General features: G+C 40.7%; 1 protein-coding gene across 6 annotated transcripts in view; it reads right to left on the bottom strand.

Annotated features, from left to right (window-relative positions):
* The window catches only part of FRMD5 (FERM domain containing 5), a 329,778-nt gene extending 308,576 nt beyond the window's left edge, over window positions 1–21,202 (bottom strand). For all 6 annotated transcript variants that reach the window (XM_066276646.1, XM_066276643.1, XM_066276647.1 and 3 more), the window contains exon 1: window positions 20,913–21,202. In XM_066276646.1, coding sequence (XP_066132743.1) covers window positions 20,913–21,014 — 102 coding nt within the window. In that variant the 5' untranslated portion in view covers window positions 21,015–21,202. The remainder of the gene's footprint in view (window positions 1–20,912) is intronic.
* Between the last annotated feature and the right edge of the window lie 1,591 nt (window positions 21,203–22,793).

Genomic DNA, 22,793 nt, shown 5'->3' with positions numbered 1-22,793 from the left:
CATTGCTTAGAAACCAAACACAGACATTTTAGAAGGCTTTTATACCAGAAACTGGTTTCCTAAAGAAAAGATAACCCCTACTTTCTCAGTCAGTGCTGCTAACTCATGAAAGATGACTTAGTTTCCATGTACCATTTCTTTCGGGATAAACAAAACTTCTTTTCAAAATGTTAATGATTCTAACAAATGTTGACCAGGCTTTTCATAATTCTTCCTTGAGCCAATAAATCTACTAGAATTTTAGAGTTATGACAAGATAGACAATGTAGAATAAAGAGCACTGGAGTATGAGCCTACTCTAGACTGTCTGAACTTAAGTCAATTTATTTCTCTGGGCCTGTTTTGTCCTTTGAAAAAGAAAAGAATGAGTTCAGTAGCTTTCAAACATTTTTTTAAACAGAGGTATCCTTTTTTCTAATGTGTCAAATGGAAATTCAGTATTTATTTATTTATTTATTTATTTATTTTTTGTATTTTTCTGAAGCTGGAAATGGGGAGAGACAGTCAGACTCCCACATGCGCCCGACTGGGATCCACCTGGCACGCCCACCAGGGGCGACGCTCTGTCCACCAGGGGGCGATGCTCTGCCCCTCCAGGGCGTCGCTCTGCCGCGACCAGAGCCACTCTAGCGCCTGGGGCAGAGGCCAAGGAGCCATCCCCAGCGCCCGGGCCATCTTTGCTCCAATAGAGCCTTGGCTGCGGGAGGAGAAGAGAGAGACAGAGAGGAAAGAGGGGGGGGGGGGTGGAGAAGCAAATGGGCGCTTCTCCTATGTGCCCTGGCCGGGAATCGAACCCGGGTCCCCCACACGCCAGGCCGACGCTCTATCGCTAAGCCAACCGGCCAGGGCCAGAAAATTCAGTATTTAAAAACCTGGTAAAAGTAGAACCCTTCTGGGTAAGGAGTTCGGATCCCCATTCACTCAGCATGCTCCTCAGTCATCTGACTCCCTGAGCCTCAGAGAGCCCATAAAATATGTCTGAAGAACACAATGTAAAAGTTAAGAATGAACTCTTTCATGTCTCTTCTATTCATGTCTCTTCTAACTACATAAGTCTAGAATTTTGTGAATTTTATTATCAGAGAAATAAAAATTAAAAATTTAATGAAATATTAATATACACTTGTCAAATAGCTTTTACAAAAAAAACTAATACTATCAAGTGTTTGGTAAAGATGTGGAGCAACTGAAACTCTCACATCATGATGGTGGTAATGCAAAATAGTACAGCCACTTTGGAAAACAGTTTGGTAGTTTCCTATAAAGGTAAACATATACTTATACACGGCCAGGAATTCCATTTCTATGTATTTAACCAAGTGAAATGAAAACCTATGTTTAAACAAAAACTTGTATGCAAATATCTTTTGCAGTTTTATTCATAATTGCCAAGAAATGTAAATAACTCAAATGCCCACCAACTGGTTAGTGGATAAACAAATTGGTATATATCCATAAAATAGAATACTACCTCGCAGTGAAAAGGAAAAAGCTGCTGATAAATGCACTAACATGAATAAATCTCAAAAAGCATTATGCTTACACTGAAAACCACAAACACTGGTAAAAAAACAACAACTAAAGATCTAAATAAATGGAGACATTTATGTTCATGAATCAGAAGACTTAATATTGTTAAAGAGACAGAAATATTCCCCAAATTGAGCTATAGAGTCAATAAAATTCTTATCAAACTTTCACCTGGCTCTTTTGCAGAAACTGACAAGCTGATCTTAAAATTCATATAGAAATGCAATGGACCAACAACAGCCAAAATTACCTGGATAAAGAACAAAGTAGGCTGATTTATAATTCCCGATTTTAAAACTTACCACAAAGTTAAAGTAATCCAGACTCTGGTACTGGCACAAAGACAGACAGATAAATGAAATACAGTAGATCAATGGAACAGAATTTAGAGTCCAGAAATATACCGATACATTTGTGGTCAACTGATCTTCAACGAAAGGGACCAAGACAATTTGACCAGGAAAAAATAATCTTCCCAACCAAAAGTGCTAGACAATTAGGTATCAACATAAAAACATGTAAATTTGGACCCCTATCTCACAGCATACATAAAACTTAACTAGAAATGGACCACAGATCTAACTGTACAAGCTAACACTACAAAGCTCTTATTAGAAAATACAGCATTAAGTTTTCTTGACCTTGGGTTGGGCAGTGATTTCTTAGATATAACATCAAAAGCATGAGCAATAAAAAAGAAGATTGTTGTTATAATTATACTTGATCAAAATTAAAACCTATTGTGCTTCAAAAAGTACTATCAAGGAAATGAAAAGACAACCCAAAGAGTAAAATAAAATATATATAAATAATCTATAGTAGTCTCCCTTATCTATGGTTTCTTTTCCCATGGTTTCACTTACCCACAGTCAATAACACTCCAAATATATAAATGGAAAAGTCCAGAAATAAAAAAGTTTTAAATGGCACGCCATTCTGAATAGTGTGATGAACTCTCACTCCATCCTGCTCTGAGCTGCCTGGGACATAAATCATCCCTTTGTCCAGCATGTCTGTGCTTATGTATGGTACAATAAAATATTTTGAAAGAGAGACCACAGTCACATAACTTTTATTATATTATTATAACTGTTCTATTTTTATTGGCTATTTTTTAAATCTCTTGCTGTGCCTAATTTATAAGTATACTTTATCATAAGTATGTATTTATATGAAAAAACATAAAATATATCGCGTTTGGTACTATCTGCAGAAGTCCAGAACATATTCCCCACTGACAAGGGGAGACTACTGTAACTGATAAAGGACTTGCATTCAGAATATATAACAAATACAAAAAGACAAATCCCATTTTTAAAATGGACAAAAGATTTGAATAGATATTTCTCAAAAAAAGATATACAAATAGCACATGAAAAGAAAATCTTTAGTCATGGAAATATAAATCAAAACCAGCGGCAGTCAACCTGGTCCCTACCGCCTACTAGTGGGCGTTCCAGCTTTCATGGTGGGCAGTAGTGGAGCAACCAAAGTATAAATAAAAAGATAGATTTAACTATAGTAAGTTGTTTAATAAAGATTTATTCTGCCTGACCTGTGGTGGCGCAGTGGATAACGCGTCGACCTGGAAATGCTGAGGTCACCAGTTTGAAACCCTGGGCTTGCCTGATCAAGGCACATATGGGAGTTGATGCTTCCAGCTCCTCCCCCCTTCTCTCTCTCTGTCTCTCTCTCTCCCTCGCTCTCTCCTCTCTAAAAAATGAATAAAGAAAAAAAAAAAGATTAAAAAAAAATTAAAAAAAAAAATATTTATTCTGCCAAACTTAGCAAAAATCTGACATAAAGTACTTGGTAAGTAATTATTATTATATGCTTTTACTTGCTGTAACTCTGCTTTATAAATTTTATAAAGTAAAGTTACTTCCCTACTTTATAAATCACCACTACTGTGGAACCAGTGGGAAGTTAGAAAATTTTACTACTAACAGAGATACAAAAGTGGGTAGTAGGTATAAAAAGGTTGACTACCCCTGATCAAAACTATAATAAGATATTACTTCACATCCATAGAATGGCTATAATAAAAAGACAAATAATAATTAGGATTGGTGAGAATGTGGAGAAATTGGAGTCCTCATGCACTTACTTTGGAAAAATGTTTGGCAATTCCTCAATTTTAAACATCAAGTTACCATATGACCCAGCAGTTTCATTCCTAGGTATCTAACCAAGAAAAATGAAAACATACATCCACACAAAAAGTTGTACACATTATCTATAATAGCCCAAAAGTAGAACAGTGCAAAAGTCCATCAGTTGATGATTAGTTAAACATAATAGGCTATATCTATGCAATGGGAAATTATTTGACAGTAAAATAAGAATGAAATACTAACAAAAGTTACTACTTGGATGATCCTCAAGATAATTATGTTAAGTGAAAGAAGTCAATTACAGAAGACTATGTATTGTATGATACGACCTATGTGAAATGTCCAGAAAAAGCCAATCTATAGAAACAAAAAGTAGATTACTATTTGCCTGGGCAGAGAGTTGGGAGGAGAGAGACAGAAAATAGGACTGACTGACCATGGGTACAAGGTTTCTTTCTGGGGTGATAAAAATGTTCTAAACCTAGATTATGTTGATAATTGCACAACTCTGTAAATATACTAAAACTTGTTGAATTGTATACCTTAAATGGATGAACTTTACTATATGTAATTTGTAGCTCAAAAAAGCGTGAAGCTAAGTGAAAGAAACCAGACTCAAAAAATTACATATTGTATGATTCAATTTTGACACTGAAGAAAAAGCAAAACTGTGAGAACAGAAATCAGATTAGTGGCCGCCAGAAAGGAGAAATAACCATGAAGGGACACAAGGGAAATTTATGGGGTGATGAACATAGTTGTCTATATATAGCATATATTTATCAAAATTCAAAGAACTGTACATCTATAAAAGAGTGATTTTTACTCTATGTAAATTATACCCCAATAAATCTGACTTTTGAAAAATTTAAGTTCATTGTAGGAGCAGAAAACAATATTGAAAACAAAAATAATAGAAACTTTAAAAATACTGTACAGCAGAACTGGCACTGTCTGGATTGCTCACTGAATAGGGCATCGGCCCAGCATACGGATATCCTGGGTTCAATCCCCCGTCAGGGCACACATGAGAAGCAACCATCTGCTTCTCTTCCCCTCCCTCTCTTCCTTCTCTCTCTCTTCCCCTCTTGCAGCCAGTGGCTCAATTGGTTTGAATATCAGCCCTGGACAATGAGAATAGCTCAGTTGATTCAAGCACTGGCCCCAGATGGGGAGTGCCAGGTGGATCCTGGTCAGGGAAGAGGTCTATCTCCCCTCCTCTCACTTAAAAAGTAAAAATAAAAATACATCAGAATTTACTCTTACGTTCCATAACATACATGTTTTATGCCTCTTATGGAAATCACTATTGCCTACGGTAGAGTGAAAATGCACTCATGTACAAAAGGACCAGGCAGAGCCCCCACTCCTTATCATTTGAGATAAAAGTGTTTTTAAAAGGTCCCTTTCAAAATGACAAAACTAGTAAAATTCAACATAAAATTTTAAAATGTTACCTGGCCACTGACTAGCTGTTTGACATTAGGTAAGTTATTTAAATCGCTGAGCCTCATTGTATTCATCTGTACTTAGGGACAATAATATTTTCTATTAAGTAGGTAGGATTAAAGAAAAGAGTACACACAAAGTGTTTTTCACAGAGCCCGAAACACAGTAAGTACTCAATAAATTTTTAAATAAATCAATTAAAACATATTACCTTTAAAGTATATAATATGGACATTATATTAAATAACTCTAAAACACAATAATGGCATCATTTTATGATATGCTTAATGTATCAGTACATTAATTTTAATTGCAATTATGTCAGAGAAACAATATAAGGAGAGGAACAGGGAGCAATAGAAAAAATAAGAAGGCAAAAACAGACCACTAAAATAACATTTCTAGGCCCTGGCCGGTTGGCTCAGCGGTAGAGCGTTGGCCTAGCGTGTGGAGGACCCAGGTTCGATTCCCGGCCAGGGCACACAGGAGAAGCGCCCATTTGCTTCTCCACCCCTCCGCCACGCTTTCCTCTCTGTCTCTCTCTTCCCCTCCCGCAGCCAAGATGGAGCAAAGATGGCCCGGGCGCTGGGGATGGCTCTATGGCCTCTGCCTCAGGCGCTAGAGTGGCTCTGGTCACAACATGGCGATGCCCAGGATGGGCAGATTATCGCCCCCTGGTGGGCAAAGCGTCGCCCCATGGTGGGCGTGCCGGGTGGATCCCGGTCGGGCGCATGCGGGAGTCTGTCTGACTGTCTCTCCCCATTTCCAGCTTCAGAAAAATGAAAAAAAAAAACAAAACATTTCTAAACCCTTCATCTGTCTTTTATTAGACTAAAATTGACTTTATACTATTTTCAAGCATCATGTCAAAACTTATCTACTTATATTTTTAATTGTTTTTATTTATTGATTTTAGCAGAGGATGGGAGAGAGAGACAGACAGGGACACAGATCTGCTCCTGTACTGCCCTGACCAGGGATCGAACCAGCAACCTCTGCACTTTGGGACAATGCTCCTCTAAACTAGCTGAGGCATCTAGCCAGGACAAAGCTCATCTACTTATAAATAATCCTACATAATTTTGAAAGTAACTGGGTCCTAATCAAGTGAGAAAACTCTCTATAGTCATTCTGAACCATAAATCCTTACTAAATATAATAAACATTTGCCCAGGAAAAGTAATTTAATCACCTTTTAAAAACTGTATATTATAATTATAGTCACAAGAAATTATAAAACTATATAATATAAAGTCTCATGTGTCCTTCACCCAGTTTTCTCCAATGGTAACATCCTATATAACTATATTACATTATCAAAACCAAACAATTGATGTGTAAAGTACAGCTATAATTCACATAATAAAATATACTTTAAAGTATACACACGGTTATACTCTAAAGTATACAATTCACCAGTAACAAACCACCTTTTAAAGTCACTATAAGCCTGACCAGGTGATGGCACAGCAGATAGAGCACTGGCCTGGGACACAGAGGACCCAGGTTAGAAACCCTGAGGTCATCAGCTTGAGTGCGAGCTCAGCAGCTTGAGTGTGGGATTATAGACATGACCCCATGGTCGCTGGCTTGAAGCCCAAGGTCGCTGGCTCAGCTGGAGCCCCCCCAGTCAAGGCACATATGAGAAAGCAATCAATGAACAACTAAGGTGCCACAACAAAGAATTGATGCTTCTTATCCTTCTCCCTTCCTGTCTGTCTCTCTGTCTGCCTATCTCGCTAAATAAATAAATAAAGTCACTATAACTCTAAAGACTAGAAAATCTGATGTTCATTTTTAAAAATCTATATAGCTTAAATCAGAGGCAAGTTTAATTTGCATTATTAGTAATCCTCTTTATCAGAGGTCATATTTTCATTCATGCACATCTACAATCACCCTTTATTGAGCCCCCAGATAAGACCTTAGATACTAATGGTACAAAAAGATTTCATCTCTGCCTTTCAAGCAGTCTACTGTCCATAGAGAGGCAGACATGTAAGTAAATATTTACATTTCAGTAGGTAAGTGCTATAATAAGATCCCCCAAGGCACTGCCCAGCAACACTAGGGACGGAGTCCACCCTGGAATAAGGAGGTGATTTGATGAGAGGCTGATTTCTGCAGCAGGGAGAATAGGAAACAATGCTAAAAGGCTGTTTTCTAGTGGGTAATGGGAAACACTTGAAGGACTTTAAAAAGAAACGATCAGAGTTGCATTTGGGAAGCATGTGCAAGGTAGGAACGGGCCCACTGTGCCACAGGAGGGTAAAACATAGACCATTTGGACCACATACCTGGCAAGCACAAATGAGAGCCAGGGGAGGCAATGTAGGAGACTCTGATGCCTGCCACCACTCAGGCTACAGTAGGGAGAGGAAGACTGAATTCACTGAGCTCCTTAGCATACCTTAAAAACACCTGAACACTTAGAGCTTCGTGCAAGTTCCCATCTCATCCCACCTGACAGAGGAAGCCTGACAAGCGTGTAGTGAATTCAGCTTTGTCATGCTCCAATGAAATATGTCTCTTTCAATAGGCAAATAGCCACTGCCCTGGGACCACCCTCAACCCTACCTCCATGATTCAACACTAAACAATGTCTGGCGCAGCAGAAGGGCCTAGATCCAGGTCCAGTGCACTTAGCAGAGTCTTGGTCAGTGAGGGTAGTCACTGTGACTCACTGATGGTTGACTATTTGAAACATCACTCCTACATGGGGGTGAGTCCAGAGAGCTTTTTAAAATCATTAAGCTTCTACTATCATACACAGCTGCAAAAACAGAAAAATAGATTTCAATATCCTTTCATTATCCCAAATCTGCTTTTCCAGATTCTCCTTCTAGATTCTGACCAGGTATTTCTCCATAAGGCTCATCTTGCTCCATCCTGAGGAGCAAGGGAGAAGGGAGGGAGGAGGGAGGAGGGAAGGAGGGAGGGACAAGGGAGGAGGGGGAAAGGCAAGGGGGAAAAAGAAGAGGGGGAGGGGGCAAAGGTGAGAAAGGAGGGAAGAGGAGGGGGAGGGGAGGCGGAAACATCAATTTGTTGTTTCACTTATTTGGTAGATTCTTATATGTGCCTTGATTGAGAATCAGAACTTCAACTTTGGTGTATTGGGATGATACTCTAACCAACTGAGCTACCCAGCCAGGGCAAAATACACAATACTCTTGTGTTAAAATTAAAGGACATATATCACATTGTTTTAGTGTATAGTTACATATGTCATGACTGAACATTTTTAACACCTCTGCCTTTTACGTTGGCAACATAAAAGTTGGAGCCACCCCCAAAGAATCTGATCACAAACAAAGGTAGGCTTAGCAATGATGGTAATTAGTAAGGTGACCAACTTTTTTACAATGAAAAAGAGGACAAAAAATAAATTGAAGAAAACAATATTGTAAATAAAAGAAACATTTTATTCATTTATTCAATAATAATACACTATATGATAAATGCATAATAAAACATTTATAATATTTTATATTGTAATTATGCTTATTGCCTATTATTATTATTATTATTATTATTTTTTTTGGTATCTTTCTGAAGCTGGAAACGGGGAGAGACAGTCAGACAGACTCCTGCATGCACCCAACCGGGATCCACCAGGCACGCCCACCAGGGGGCGATGCTCTGCCCCTCCGGGGCGTCGCTCTGTTGCGACCAGAGCCACTCTAGCGCCTGGGGCAGGGGCCAAGGAGCCATCCCCAGCGCCTGGGCCATCTTTGCTCCAATGGAGCCTCGGCTGTGGGAGGGGAAGAGAGAGACAGAGAGGAAGGAAAGGGGGAGGGGTGGAGAAGCAGATGGGCACTTCTCCTGTGTGCCCTGGCCGGGAATCGAACCCGGTACTTCTGCACGCCAGGCCGATGCTCTACCACTGAGCCAACCGGCCAGGGCCTCCTATTAATTTTTAATAATAAATGTAAAAGAAAGTACTCATTTAGATTCAAACACGTCACATCACACGCAGTGGATCGACTCTGCCATCGATCAAATATGGACATTTACAGATTAGTCTTCCAATATCAAAAAGGAGGACATGTAGGAGGACACTTTTCGAGGGAGGATGGAACTTACAAAAGAAGGACTGTCCTCCTTAAAGGAGGATAATTGGTCACCTTACAACTAGAAATGATAATAAGAGATTGTATTAAATGAGTAGTCCAAAGTATAAATTAGCATAAAACAAAGGAGATAATAAGAGATGAATAGAAGAGTTTTTATGTCAGAAAAGATGGCAGGAAATAAAATTGTGGAATCTAGGAAGATATAATTTACAGCAAGACAAAATAATATCTGTCTCTTAAAAATAATAAGATTGTATAGTACACTTAATATTAAAATTAGAATATAGGTGATGTGTTCTCCTTTACCATAAAAATTATTAGAAAACAATTCTTGATGTACTTGCTGTACTGCGGCTATTCATTTAAACAAGCTTATATAAATTATTCAAGGTATACTTAAAATAAGAAAGTGTCCATTTTTTTCATATTACCTATGCTGCTTATAAAATCTGATACTGCAATAGTTGGTCCAGTATCTTATGTCCTGCAGCTACACCAAGCAAACCCCCATTCACTTTTTTTAAAACCTATTTCACATGTATTGAAATATAAAGCTTGGCATAGACTGAAGAAGTTGCACAGTTGCACTGCAGTGCTGGAACTACTTTGTTGTTTTTGGGGGGAGGGGTTGTATTTTTCTGAAGTTAGAAGTGGGGAGGCAGACAGACTCCTGCATGCACCCGACCAGGATCCACCTGGCATGCCCACCAGGGGGCGATGCTCGGCCCATCTGGGGTGTTGCTCCTTTGCAGCCAGAGCCATTCTAGCACCTGAGACAGAGGCCATAGAGCCATCCTCAGCACCCAGGCCAACTTTGCTCCAATGGAGCCTTGGCTGCGGGAGAGGAAGAGAGAGATAGAGGAAGGAAAGGGGAAGGGTGGTATGTTTTGATCAGACTTTTATCTTTCAATAGCCAGATATCTTCTGAGTGTCCTCCCAAAGAGCTGATGGGATATTCTGTAGTACAGTTGAGTGTGTACTGTAAAACTGCAGACTCAATATGGCTCATAACATCCCAGGCATTACTGCTAGTCCGTGGATACCTTCTAACTCACAAACTTCCAATTCCATAATAACTGAGGGGGAATCTTTTGGACTTTTCTGGAGGTAAAAATCTGAAAGAGGGCAGGCTGGATGACTTCTCCATCCTAAATTACCCCTGGAAGTACTTGAGATGCTTAGGTGAAGTGATTAATTCTGCTTCCTTGTGTTGCGATCAATGTTCTTATCTACTTGGCTGGTGACAGATTCTTTATTACACCTCCTGCCTAGGTGGAATGCTTTGGGACTCTGTGGGGAAAACAGCTGTAGTTAGGCTTGCTCGCTCATTTCTTGGCTGCAAGCACTTTACATAACTAGTGCGTGAGCACGTGGCACAAAGCCATGTCTGTGTCTCTATGAAAAGCTGTGGGTGCTTTCCCTCCAATGGCGAGTCTCCCAGATTGCTCTCCCGTCACTGTCACTGTGAGGTGCAGTTCCCTGATTCCCTCAGCCTCCACGGTGAGGGGCAGTGTTCCTGATCCCTTGTCCTCCATTGTGAGAAGTGGTTTGCCTTTGCTTATTGGCTCGCCTGTCTCTGCAAGCCTCCAATAAACGGGTAATGGCCCTATGCTTTCTGGCTCTGTAGTTTCTCTACCATCTGCCCAAATTCAATGTGAACCTGCCTGGCCTCAGCCACCAGCATTACAGGCTCCTAAAGCCAACCCTTCCTCTTTAGGTGTTCTCAAAATAAGGCTGGGACCCAGATTAGAGGCTCTTGAATTAAATCAGGCTATAGAGAGAGAAGGCTGCATGCCTGACTGTGGAGTGCCTGGATGGAATAACAGACAAGGTTCATGATTGGTTGGCTTTTTCTTATTACAAGTTCAGTGAAAGCAGCCAGACATTTGAGTGTGCCCTGGGGCATGCTGTTTTGATGTTTCACTATTTCTTTTAGGTCTTAGGCCTGTGGGCCTTTGCTAATTTATCTGGCTCCCATAATACTATTTCACAGCAAGCCTTCTTAATCTCCAACAAAGTGGAGTGCCGGATTGTCAGTCATTCCCCTATTCATCAGTCTTTAGACTAGCCCTTCTTTTTCTCCTTTTCCAGAGCAAAATAACCTATTAGCATTGGCATTCTGCCGAACACTGATTGCCCAAATGCCAAACAGTGCTTTCTTGGAGGCTCCCATTCCCAAAACTTTGGCCTGGCATTGTTTTCAGCTAAAAGTGTACCCTGTGTAGGGCTGGGAACTTTGGAACTGGCAGGCCTGGGTTCGCTGGGGAATCCAAAGCAGCACTCCTTTTAGGACTCCACAGATGTTGCATTTCCTCACTGTTAGTGCACAATTTAAGTGGCACTGTATTAGTGTTGGGAAAACAGCTGTGTCAGGCTTGCTTGCTTGCACTTTGCGTGATTAGTGCGTGAGCATGTGGCAGAGTCATGTGTGCACAGCCTGTGTGAGGCTACGGGTAGTTTGACTCAGGGCAGATTGCAGATTGCTTGGCTGCCACTGCAACAGGCCATTTTGCTATTCATTCACCTGCAGCCATGAGAAGTGGTTTCCCCCCTGCCTGTTTGCTCTTCTGCCATTACTAGAATCTATTAAACAAAAATGGTCCAATTCTTTCTGATTCCGCAGTTCCCCTACCATCTGCCTGAATCCAAGGTGAACCTGCCTGGCGTCAGCCACTGGCACTACAATCAGTCAAAGGATTTTCAAACACCTAAATGTTGGAATCTGATATTCTCTTTTATGGTCAGATAACTAAACTGATACCAGAGATGAGGTCTCTTGGAAATGAAATTCACATATAGTTGCTGCAGCCACAGAATTAAGATTGATATCTAAATTTGCCTTTTCTTTACATGGTGCCATTCCTTTGTGAAGAATCTTAATTTGTGTTATATAGTTTTGGAATTAGATTTAATTCAACATCAGCTTTATGCACTTATTTTTAGTTTAGACTGACTCTTCTGAACATGTCAAGAATGATTGAAATTTGCTGACAGTAATTTTTCCTAGACAAGTAGATTTCTGTTGTTTGACTCAACTGTACCAGAGAGTGAGTTAGATAAACATAGTAAAGACTAAGTATGTTTGGCTTTATCCTTTTTAGCTTTTCTACCTAGAAGTAGCCTGCTGTTACCCCAGCCTGGAATGCCCTTGTGGGGAAAACAGCTGTGTTAGGCTTGCTCGCTCATTTACCGGTTGCAAGCACTTTGCACAATTAGTACGTGTTCATGTGGCAGAAAACCACATGTGTGTCTCTAATGAAAAGCCATGATGTTTTCCCTCTGGGGTGATTCTCCCAGATCGTTCTCCAGCCACTGCGAGGTGCTGGAGTTCCCTAATTCCCTTAGCCACCACCATGAGGGGTGGTTTTCCTGATCTCTTGCCCTCCACTGCAAAAAGCAAGTTTTCCTTTGTTCATTCACTTGCCTGTCTTTGCAAGCCCCCAATAAACAGGTATGGCCTGACAGTTTCCCACTCCGCAGTTCCTCTACCATCTGTCCAAATTCCATGAGAACCTGCCTGGCCTCAACCACCAGCATTATAGCCCTTTATCCCTCAGAGCCCATTTTCTGCTTTTGGAACTCTCTCATGACCTAGTTCAAGTCTCGCTTCCCTTGAGAAATATTTATTAACTTTGAGTCCCCAACAGTTGTACCACCACAACATACCACCTTGTCTTAGCCCTGAATTCCAGGGCGTTTCACAGTTTGCTGGTTGCATGTTTGCAGTCCCTCAGCCTTCAGGGGACCTATTCTCCAAAGGCTTTAAGTTGTGACGGTTTTTCTTGAAAATCAACATACAAATATAATCATATTGTTTTAGGTCAGGGAACACAAAAATGAAACTAACCAATAAATACAAAAACATCAAATTATGACCCACTGTGGGATCTTTAGACTATTGCCCAATTGAAGATAGGTAAGCATATCTACAAGGGTAGAGAATTGGTATGGACATTGCAAAGAAAATCAAATGTTAGAAATGTGATATTGAGTCTTGGCTTCTTTCTCACCTTTTTTTATCCAGTCAATCAACAAGACCCATCAACTTTACCTACTAAATATCTATATAACCCAGTCGTAGTGAGTCTTCAAACCTCAGCAAGCATAAGATTCACAGGAATGACTTGTTAAAACAGATTGCCGAGCCCTAGCCCCCAAGTTCCTGAGTCACTGGGTCTGCAGTGGAGCCAAGGGTTTGCATTTCTAACAAGTACTCAGACGAAACTGATGCTGTTTATCCTGTTTATGACATACTTCGAGAAGTCATCTGCTTTACTCTATGCCTGACTCTATTCCCCTTGCTTTTAATAAGGTTCACAATTTCCACAAAAGGAAAAGAGCCCCTGAGTTGTGATGCAGTAAAATGTCTCTAATAAGGGCATAGTAGCTAGGTTTGGTCCTGATCTTGAATGATTTCCCTTGGTGGGCAGTGGTTGTCTGAGGCTTTGAAATGACCCTTAACATACAGGCATGAATCCTAAAGTTTTTCTGGAGTCGTCTAGAGAAGTGATTTCAAACTTTTTACACTTGAGGACCAGTAAAAACAGGAAAATTATTTTGGGGACCACTAAGGCAGAAATCACCCTGAGCATAAGTGAATTTGACAAAGATCACTGGGTCTATAACCTTCACAACATTGGGATGGTTAACTCTTTTGCAGATGGGCACAAAATTTCTGGCAGACCAGTCTGTGGGACACAGTTGAAAAACATTGGTCTAGAGTGTCTCTATGTATGGACCAGCAGATGTGGTCATGATTATGCAGAGAGTTAGAAGTGGGGGGGGGGAATGAAAGCAATAATCCCTGTCAAAGGGATGTTTTCTGTAGACAACTGAATGGAGCTATTGTACACAAACTCAGTAGTTGCCAAGCATGTGGCCTAATTGTTTTGCCTGTATGAGCATGGCACGGAAGGATCTATTTTTTTTATTTTATTCTATTTTTTCATATTAGAGATGAGATGGATGGAGGAAGGGGGAGAAGGAGATTGAGGGAGAGAGGGGGGAAGAGAGAGGGGGGGAAAAGAGAGAGAAGGAAGAAGAGACAGAGGGAGGGAGAAGGGAGGGAGAGAGAGAGAGAGAGAGAGATAGATGAGAGAGAGAGAGAGAGAGAGAGGCAGGCAGAGGGAGGAGGGAGGGGAAGAGTAGCAAGCATCAACTCCTAAATGTGCCTTGACCAGCTAAGCCTGGGGTTTCAAACTGGTGACCTCAGCATTCCAGGTCAACACTTCATCCACTGCACGACCACAGGTCAGGCTGGAAGAATGTCTATCAAGGGCTTGATTCACACAAGTTGTGTTTATTTTGATGTTAGTGAAAGCCTAGAGAATTTGAACCTAAGAGTCTTTACAAATTCCCACCTTTTATATCTAGGATATAATACAATTAACTTGGAAAGACAACAAAGATAAAACACCATTCTTAGAAATAGTACAGCAATTAAAATTGGTGAAAGACCAATGCAAGGGCCCTATCTTATTCAAAATATTGACAACAATAATGTGGTCACAAGGAGACCCTGGGAGGCAAGAAGTCCATAATTTAAATCTAGAGGTTGGCCTCCCACTGAAACTGTTCTCCCTAATCTATCTTTTGATTTTGCCTACATTTAAAATGTTTGTAAAAGTTCAAAAAGTTGTATTGGCCACTAGGGTCTAGGATCTTCAAGGAATGGAAGACCCGACTATGATGGACATATGACAAGGTGTTTTGCCTGCTTAAGGAAAACACCATTCACTCCACAACATGGAAATAGAGGTGCTCAGTACTCTTCATATGTCTCAGCTACATGAGAAAACCATTAAGGTGGCTAGCCTGAGCCCCAAAGGTCAAAGACCAGAGAACAGAGGGGCAAGAACTGTCACCTGGCTCCAGGAAAGCAGCACTCTCCTCCCTTAAACAACATGTAAGTCAGATACAGAAGGTTGTAAGGCTGCAGCCAATCCTCCACTATATTCACATCTGTTGTACAAGCTCTGGCAAGGCACAGTTGAAGAAGAGTAACCCCCCAAGAAGCTTTTCCATGAAACAAGGTCTGCAGAGTCAAACAGAATGTTACAGATGAGGCTATCAGAGAGACGATAAAGTCAGCTTAAAACGGACATAATTAGAAACAGGTTGAGAGCATCGCTTACTTCCTGTTGGGACAAAAGGTTAGAAAATGAGGCTGTAAAGAGCTTGTTTTATGTGATACTGACTTAGGGGAGAGGAATAAAGGAGATTTCTGTGGCTGGAGAAATACCTTTACTCAGTAGCTTAATATTACCAGACCTCCTCTATGAAGCACTGTACTACACAGTATTCATTTGAAAAGCTTGAAATCCTAAAAGATAAATTAAAAAATCATAGAAGCTATTGACTAGAGCTGCACTGATTCAACAAAAGATAATTGTAAAAAGTTATCAGATACCTCAAAGGTTCCATAAAATACCATATTTACATAGTGTACTTCTCACCAGGGAGTGGGGTTGCAGAGCAAAATGCTTTGGAAATGGATGGGTTGAAACTATAAAAAGGGTTATACAGTTGTTAGGAAATGTTTGTTTTCAGGCATAAGAAATTTTAGTGTTGAAATTAACACAGCAATCATGTAACACAAACAAATCAGAACAAATGTTTATTTGACGATAATTATGTAAAGCATTGAACTAGGTATTATAATTCTTAGGGCTTAAGATTTATACTTTTCTCTTACTCTCTCCCTTAGAAGTTCTAAAGTATAATCTACCTAAAAATAAAATTTTCAAAATAATAAAACAGTTTAATATAGTTATTATATCATTAGTAAATCACTTCTAAAATTAATGCCTTGCTTTCTCTTATTTTGAGTTACATATTTTAATACCTATACATAAACCACTATAAACATGTAACAAAAATGACTACTTTTTGTCTTTAGGTTGTCTGGATTTATTTTGGCAAACATCTTTTTTATTTTTTAAGTGTCACATTAATGGTAGCACAGACATGATAAACAAGTCTCTGGACAATGTAACTAACAGAAGACTAAAAAACCAATGCTCTTTTATTTTACACTATGTTGAATTGCCTCATGTAGCATATTCATTCCAAGCATTTAATAGAATGCAAATTCATACAAATACGGTTGAGTAAAATCTGCTGTAGTGAATGCTTCTAGGTTTCTCTTGGACGCTACTGACATTTTCTCTAATAGTACTTTTTCAAACTGAAAAAAGAATGAGCAAAAATACACATCTAGAATTTACCTTCTGTACAAAAAAGTCCAATTTGTATTCATTTTATATATTAAATGTTTTAATATACAAATTAAGAAACAGAATACAAGTGCTGTTAGTATTCTAGAAAGCTAATTTTGGAACTATTTTAGTTTTAAGAATTAGTCTGACTTGTTATTGTAACTGAGATCCTGAGACAGCATAATTGCTTTTTAAAATAAAATTTTAAAAAATATTTGTGAAAATACAAGTTTTTTGTTTTCCTTTGTGAATAAAATCATCCAAATTCTCTAACAACATTCCTTTTGCTTTAATGAAACCAAGGATTCCACTTAGCAAATATGAAGCAGTTCTTAGAAAAGACAAATCACAGTCCAGACAATAAGTGCCCCCTCTAAAGCCAAAGACAGTAGGCTAGAGGGGAAGCCAACCTGAACTCTTAAAATAAAGAATAGTTTTAATGAAGATTCCAATCATCCCAGCCATGAATTTTACAATCTCATTGCGATTTATAAGAATCCTTTTAAGGTAATTTACAGCTTAAATAAAATATTTCTCAATTCTGTCTTTGATTTATATAGAATAAGGCACAATGCAAGTATAGTATATTATTCTGTTTAAATGTTCCTTGTTATTTATAATATTTCCCAATAATTTTCTCTTTACTGTGAAGTATTCATATTCCCATTTTATAGATGAGGAAATTAAGGTACAGACAGGTGAAGTGACTTAGGGAGTCAGAATAGCTAGAGGGAACAAAGATGGAATTTAGAGACCAAAAGATCAAAGTTTAAATATAATACAGCCACCTACTAGCTTTGAGTAAGTCCCTTAATCTGGACCTGTCTTTCATTTGTAATGTGAGGATAATACCACCTACCTCTCAAATGGCTAATATCAGATATAAGCAAAGCACATAGCTGATAGCCTACTACAAAGTTAGCCATTCAACAAACATCAACTTTTCAACCAATCCACGAGCCCATTTTCTTCAGCTGGTACATGGGTACAACGTTGTTATGAGGTAATATAACATAGGTAGAGTACCTGGCAAATACAGGGCCCAATATATTTGTTCTCTCCCCTAATACTACATTCTCTCCTTTACCCTAGGTCCTACAGTTACTAAGTGGCTGAGCCACAATCAAATCCAAACCTTAGTTCCACTATAGAACTGCCTCTGCACTCACACATTTTATTAATGGTAGTTACCTTATTTAACTTCAAAATGTAATTTAACCTAGCTATTTAATCAGTAGTTATTTTAATATGTTCCTAGTAAAATCAAATTTATTTCTAGGGTAGCTCTACTTTTCAATAATCACAAAGTGATTAATATTTCTGACATAAAATATATATTTTTCAATACATATTTCTACTAGCATTTATGCAACATATAGTCAATATTTTATAAACTACTATAACCTGAAATATAGTTAAAAATCTATTCCTTAGGTTATCACATGCCTAAGCATTTAAATGACTCCATTTGGTGAATTGAATTCAAAGATACTAGGTTAGCTTTTTTATTTCCCTATTTTTCTCCCAAATAAAATAATAAAGTAAGGTAGTAAATGTGGTAAATAAATATAGCTATGCATAAAATGAAATAGATGTGTGAAAAATATGGACCAGACCTGCATTTATGAGACAATGACCTTCAAAACTGGCAGAGAGCTGTTAACAATGCTCTTCACAGGGGAGCAATTACACTACAACCCTCCTATGTATACATACTTTCATTTCTCATGGTCTATGAATATATTTGCATATCAGAAAGAATAAAAGCATAGTCTGATAACTGTGACAACCTTCACTGGGAGGACATAAGGCATTTTCATTACCTTAATAATCACATTCTAAATGCCAGATCAGTGTAACTGCTGCAATATGAAAGGCTAGACCAACAGTTATGACAGAATTTCCTACAACTGAAATTAACCAAATGTGGCTATTACAACTCTAACCTAGTGATACATTTCTGATTGTGTAATACCCTAAGTGGTCTCTAATTATGTCAAGGAGCATTGGAATCCTGAAATAGATACCTTTTTTTAACCAAAAATATGGCATTCACGTCTTTACAGAAAAGGAGTTCAAACTGTCACCAAATATTTTTTAAATATATGGTACTACAAATCCTAAAATGTTGGGAATATTGCTTTAACCTAGTAAGTAGCTCACAGTTTCTTTCAATCTGATTCAAAATACCCATTGACAAGCACACACAGACAGACACACAGACACACAGAAATGCACAAGGGGAAAAGTTGCTAAGAAAAGCTCAGTTTCTAAATGTTCAGATAAGCTTTATAAACAAAATGTTAATTTCATATAAAATACTATCTTTTCTTACATTTTCTCACGTAAGTAAAAGCAATTCACAATCGTTGTGCTCCAAAACAATATTACATATACTGTACTTTAGAATTTGTGTTTTTTAGATTTCATGCAAGAACCATAATGCACAATCATTAACATGTCTAGACAGTGGACACTCACTACAGTATGGTCATGTTACATTAAGTTTAATTTTTAAATTTTTATTTTTAATTTTTCTAAATTTCTATATCATTAAATTATAACAATATAAATAGGACCATCAGGAAAGTAAATACAACTGTACAGTAAGCATAAATCCAATAAGTCCTGCTTAACTTAAAATAGTATTTTCTCAATGGTAATAAAAACTACCCACAACTATATATAATACCAATCAACCAACTTTAAAGGTCCTACTAACTGGGAAAAATGATCAATTGCCTTACTAAGGCACAAGATTATCACTAGTGGAGTGGAGACCTGAATTGTGTCTCATTTTTCCTCTACACCTTGGCAAAAGTTAATGACCTGTCCTCGAAATTTCATTTCACCATGTATACCCCAAAAGTATTTTTAGGATTAGTGAAGTCTAAATCTTGACTGCCTGTGATATGCTCCTGTGTAAATGTTTTAAATTTTAAAACAAAATGATGCTTTAAAAGCTCTAGACAATGTTTTCAAATGTGAAAATGTCAACTCAATGTTTCCTTTTCCCTCACTGAAAGAAAACAAAAACAAAAAACTGTAGGTGACACATAAAGATACAACAGAAACAAAAAGTATCATACCACTTATTCAGTAAGGAAAAAAAATACATAACATCATATTGAACTACAACAATCCTTTCACTTGATGGCTAGCATCTTTATGACTGCTTAATTTGCATTAAAGTAGCCTTAAAAAGATATTTGTTCTTTTTCTCTACTCTCATGGATGTCTGGCAGCAGTCATCACTCACGCCGAGAGCTGGGCTGGGGCGGGGGGAGTGGAGAGAAGGCTGAACTGAGCACGGAGTCAGCAGAGGCAGCTGCTCTCATCCACTACCCAGCGTCTTTCTCACGCCGCTATTTTCCGCTATCGAGCATTGTCAGCAAAAAATAATAATAATGGGGGTGGGGGGGAGGAAAGGCAGGGAGACAAAGAGGGTAGGACCCGAGGCCGAGTTTTTGTCTGACACATCTGAGGCGAGAAACCCTCCCTGATTTCTTTCTGCAAATAGGGATCAGGTGAGACCCCTCTGGGTCCAACTCAATTTGCTTCTTCAGAAAGAGCAGTTTCCGACAGTGAGCACAAGATCCACCCGACTGCTGAACTAAACACTGGGGCATTGTCAATGTTTTCTATCTCTGACTTTATAAAAAAGGCGAGAGGGCTGTGACTACGTTCCTGGGAAAGACTACTACTCCTGACGTACCACACAGCAGTAGTGAAGAGGCCGGAGGTTGTAAAAACCCCTTCAAAAACACCAGGTCTGTGGAAATGCTGTGCAGCATTATCGTATTGTTGGCGTTTTTTGTAAGTCACCGATTCTTTCTCGCCACTGTCAACCCTCATATCGCTGGGACTTGTTGCTAAATCTTCACCTCACGCCCCCCCCCCCAGAATTGCCCAACAGAATAAGATTTGGGGAGCGAGCGGCGGCGCGGGGGCTGGGGGGCCAGGTCTTCAACACCTAGAAGGCTGGCTGGACTCCTTTCAATAGGCCACTCCGCATGGGCTGCGCGTTCCGTTCCACCTTCGGATTGCTCTGACTCACAAACGCTGGGAGGGAAATTATGACAGTCACCGTTATCCTTCCAACCGAAGAGACCTAAGAAAAGCCTGCTAGCCGTCCTTGCCCGGCCGGAGAGCCAAAGCCTGAGCCCCCCGACGGGGCGGCCGGAGCAGGAGGCTCCAGTCCTGCCCGACACCCTCCGAACGCCCGCGGAGGGTGCTCCCCGCCCGGGATGGCTCCAGAAGCTCGGACACAGCGCCCTTACCCCGGGAGAGAGCAGGGAACGAGTTGGGGGTCCGGGACGCGGGTACTCGCCCGCAGCGGCGTCGAGCGCCCAGTGCCGGGCCCCGAACGAGGGCTCCCGCCGAGGCGCCCTGCACCCGGGCCGTCCTCCGCAGCCCAGAGCGGACAAAGCCCTGGGGTCTGGGGCCGCTCCCGGGCAGCGGCTGTGGGCCAAGTTGGCCAGACTCGGGGGCACGAGGAGGTCCTGCGGGCGGCGCGGCGCGGCACTGACCTGGATGGTGCAGGTGTACTCGCTGTCGTCCAGCAGCCGCACGGTGCAGCTGTACTCGCGCTCCAGGCTCCTGCTGCTGCCGCTCATCAACCTGCTCAGCATCTTCCCGCCCCCAGAGAGACGCCGCGGCGCTGCGGACCCGGGACCAGGCGCCCCTCAGCCGGGCAGCTCCGCGCCGAACCCGGGCACCTGCACCATCACCCCAGTCGGGTCGCTGCCGCTGCCTCCCGCTGGTCCCGCTCCACCTCCTTCACCTCCTCCTTCTCCGCCACCGCCTCCCCCAACCCAGAGCAGGCGCCGCGCGCTCTCTCTCTCTCTCTCTTCAGTACCTCAATGCTGGTGCCTAGCTCGTGGGGCGGTGCCTCGGCCGGAGGGGGCCCAATGAGGGTCAGCGCGGCGGAACCGAGTGGCAGATATTTCAGCCAACCGCAATAATGTATTGGAATGATGGACAAGTTGGGAAAGCAATCATGAGGAAGCAGTCGGAAAGAGCCGAGCCCGACCAGCCCTCTGGCGTCCCAAACGAGGGTCTCTACTACTCCCTGCGATTTCTACAAATGCTGTTTTCCCTCCCCCCCAGGCAGGTGTGGGCACTCGGCTAGATCTACGTCTGCTGTTAATAATACATTTGGGCGCTGCTTCAGCGGCTAAGTCTTATACTTTGCAACGCTGTGGCGCCCACCCTCTCGGGAGCCGGGACAGTGCAAGATCACAATACTGGCACCTGCAGCCTGCAGGCACCTTCCGCTCTGGACTAGGAGACTGCCCCCCACCCCACCTGCGCTCTATCCCAAGTCATCCAGACGATCCTCTCTGTCCTAGCCTTCTTATTTTGGAGGACATCTGTTTTACAGCAGCTACTTAAGTAAAAGCTGGAGGGTTTCCGGAGGTTCTTAAGCACCCAGGTTTAAACCCTAGAAAAACCCTTTCTTCCTAACACCTTTTGCCTCCATCCTTTTATTTTCAGAAGACAAAAAGAGGAGAATGAGGCGTGCTCCTTCAGGCGTTATAGAGAAGAGGAGATGGATTAGTTCCTTGCACCCTTAGAACTAGAATTATGTCTCCATACAAAACAAAAGAAAAAAAAATTGTCTCCTGCCTTCTGTGACCCCATACCTAAAGACCTCATGTTATTTACAAAAATTTCACTGAGATAAATTCTCCCTCAACATTTTTTTCGATGGCCTGACCAAGCGGTGGCGCAGTGGATAGAGCGTTGGACTGGGATGCGGATGCCCCAGGGTCAAAACCCTGAGGTCCCGGGCCTGAGCGTGGGCTCATCTGGTTTGATCTAGGCTCACCAACTTAAGTCCAAGGTCGCTGGCTTGAGCAAGGGGTCACTCGATCTGCTGTAGCCCCCTGATCAAGGCACATATGAAAAAGTAATCAATGAACAACTAAGGTGCCACAAGGCAGAATTGATGCTTCTCACCTCTCTCCCTTCCTGTCTGTCTGTCCCTACTGTCCCTCTCTCTATCTCTTTGTCTGTCACAAAAATAATTCTTTTTCCGATGGAAGCAAATACTATAAAAGATTCTTATCAACACAGAACATCAATGCTGTGTTAATTTTAAAATAATGAAATATGCATAATTTCCTATTATTTTTATTTAAACTATTCTTGTTTATTTACACACATAATAAAATGAAACCTTGCCCTAGAAAGATATCCAACCTTTAAAGTATGCTTCTTCCCTAGAGTCTTTGGATTCAGTTTTTCTTCCAATGATTTTGCTTGGAACCTTCCCCCAACCCTTTTTTGTAATCACCTCAGTAATCTGGATTGCTTTCCTTTTATCTGCATTCTCCCTGTAGCAATCAATAACCATAAAAGGATGTTCCTCTTTTCAATGCAGTCCCGGAGGAATTAGTTAAGAACCT

This window comes from Saccopteryx bilineata, chromosome 4 (genome assembly GCF_036850765.1).
Source record: "Saccopteryx bilineata isolate mSacBil1 chromosome 4, mSacBil1_pri_phased_curated, whole genome shotgun sequence".
Classification (NCBI taxonomy): domain Eukaryota; kingdom Metazoa; phylum Chordata; class Mammalia; order Chiroptera; family Emballonuridae; genus Saccopteryx; species Saccopteryx bilineata.
Note: the sequence above shows the minus strand (reverse complement) of the source record. Positions and strands in the feature narration are given on the sequence as shown.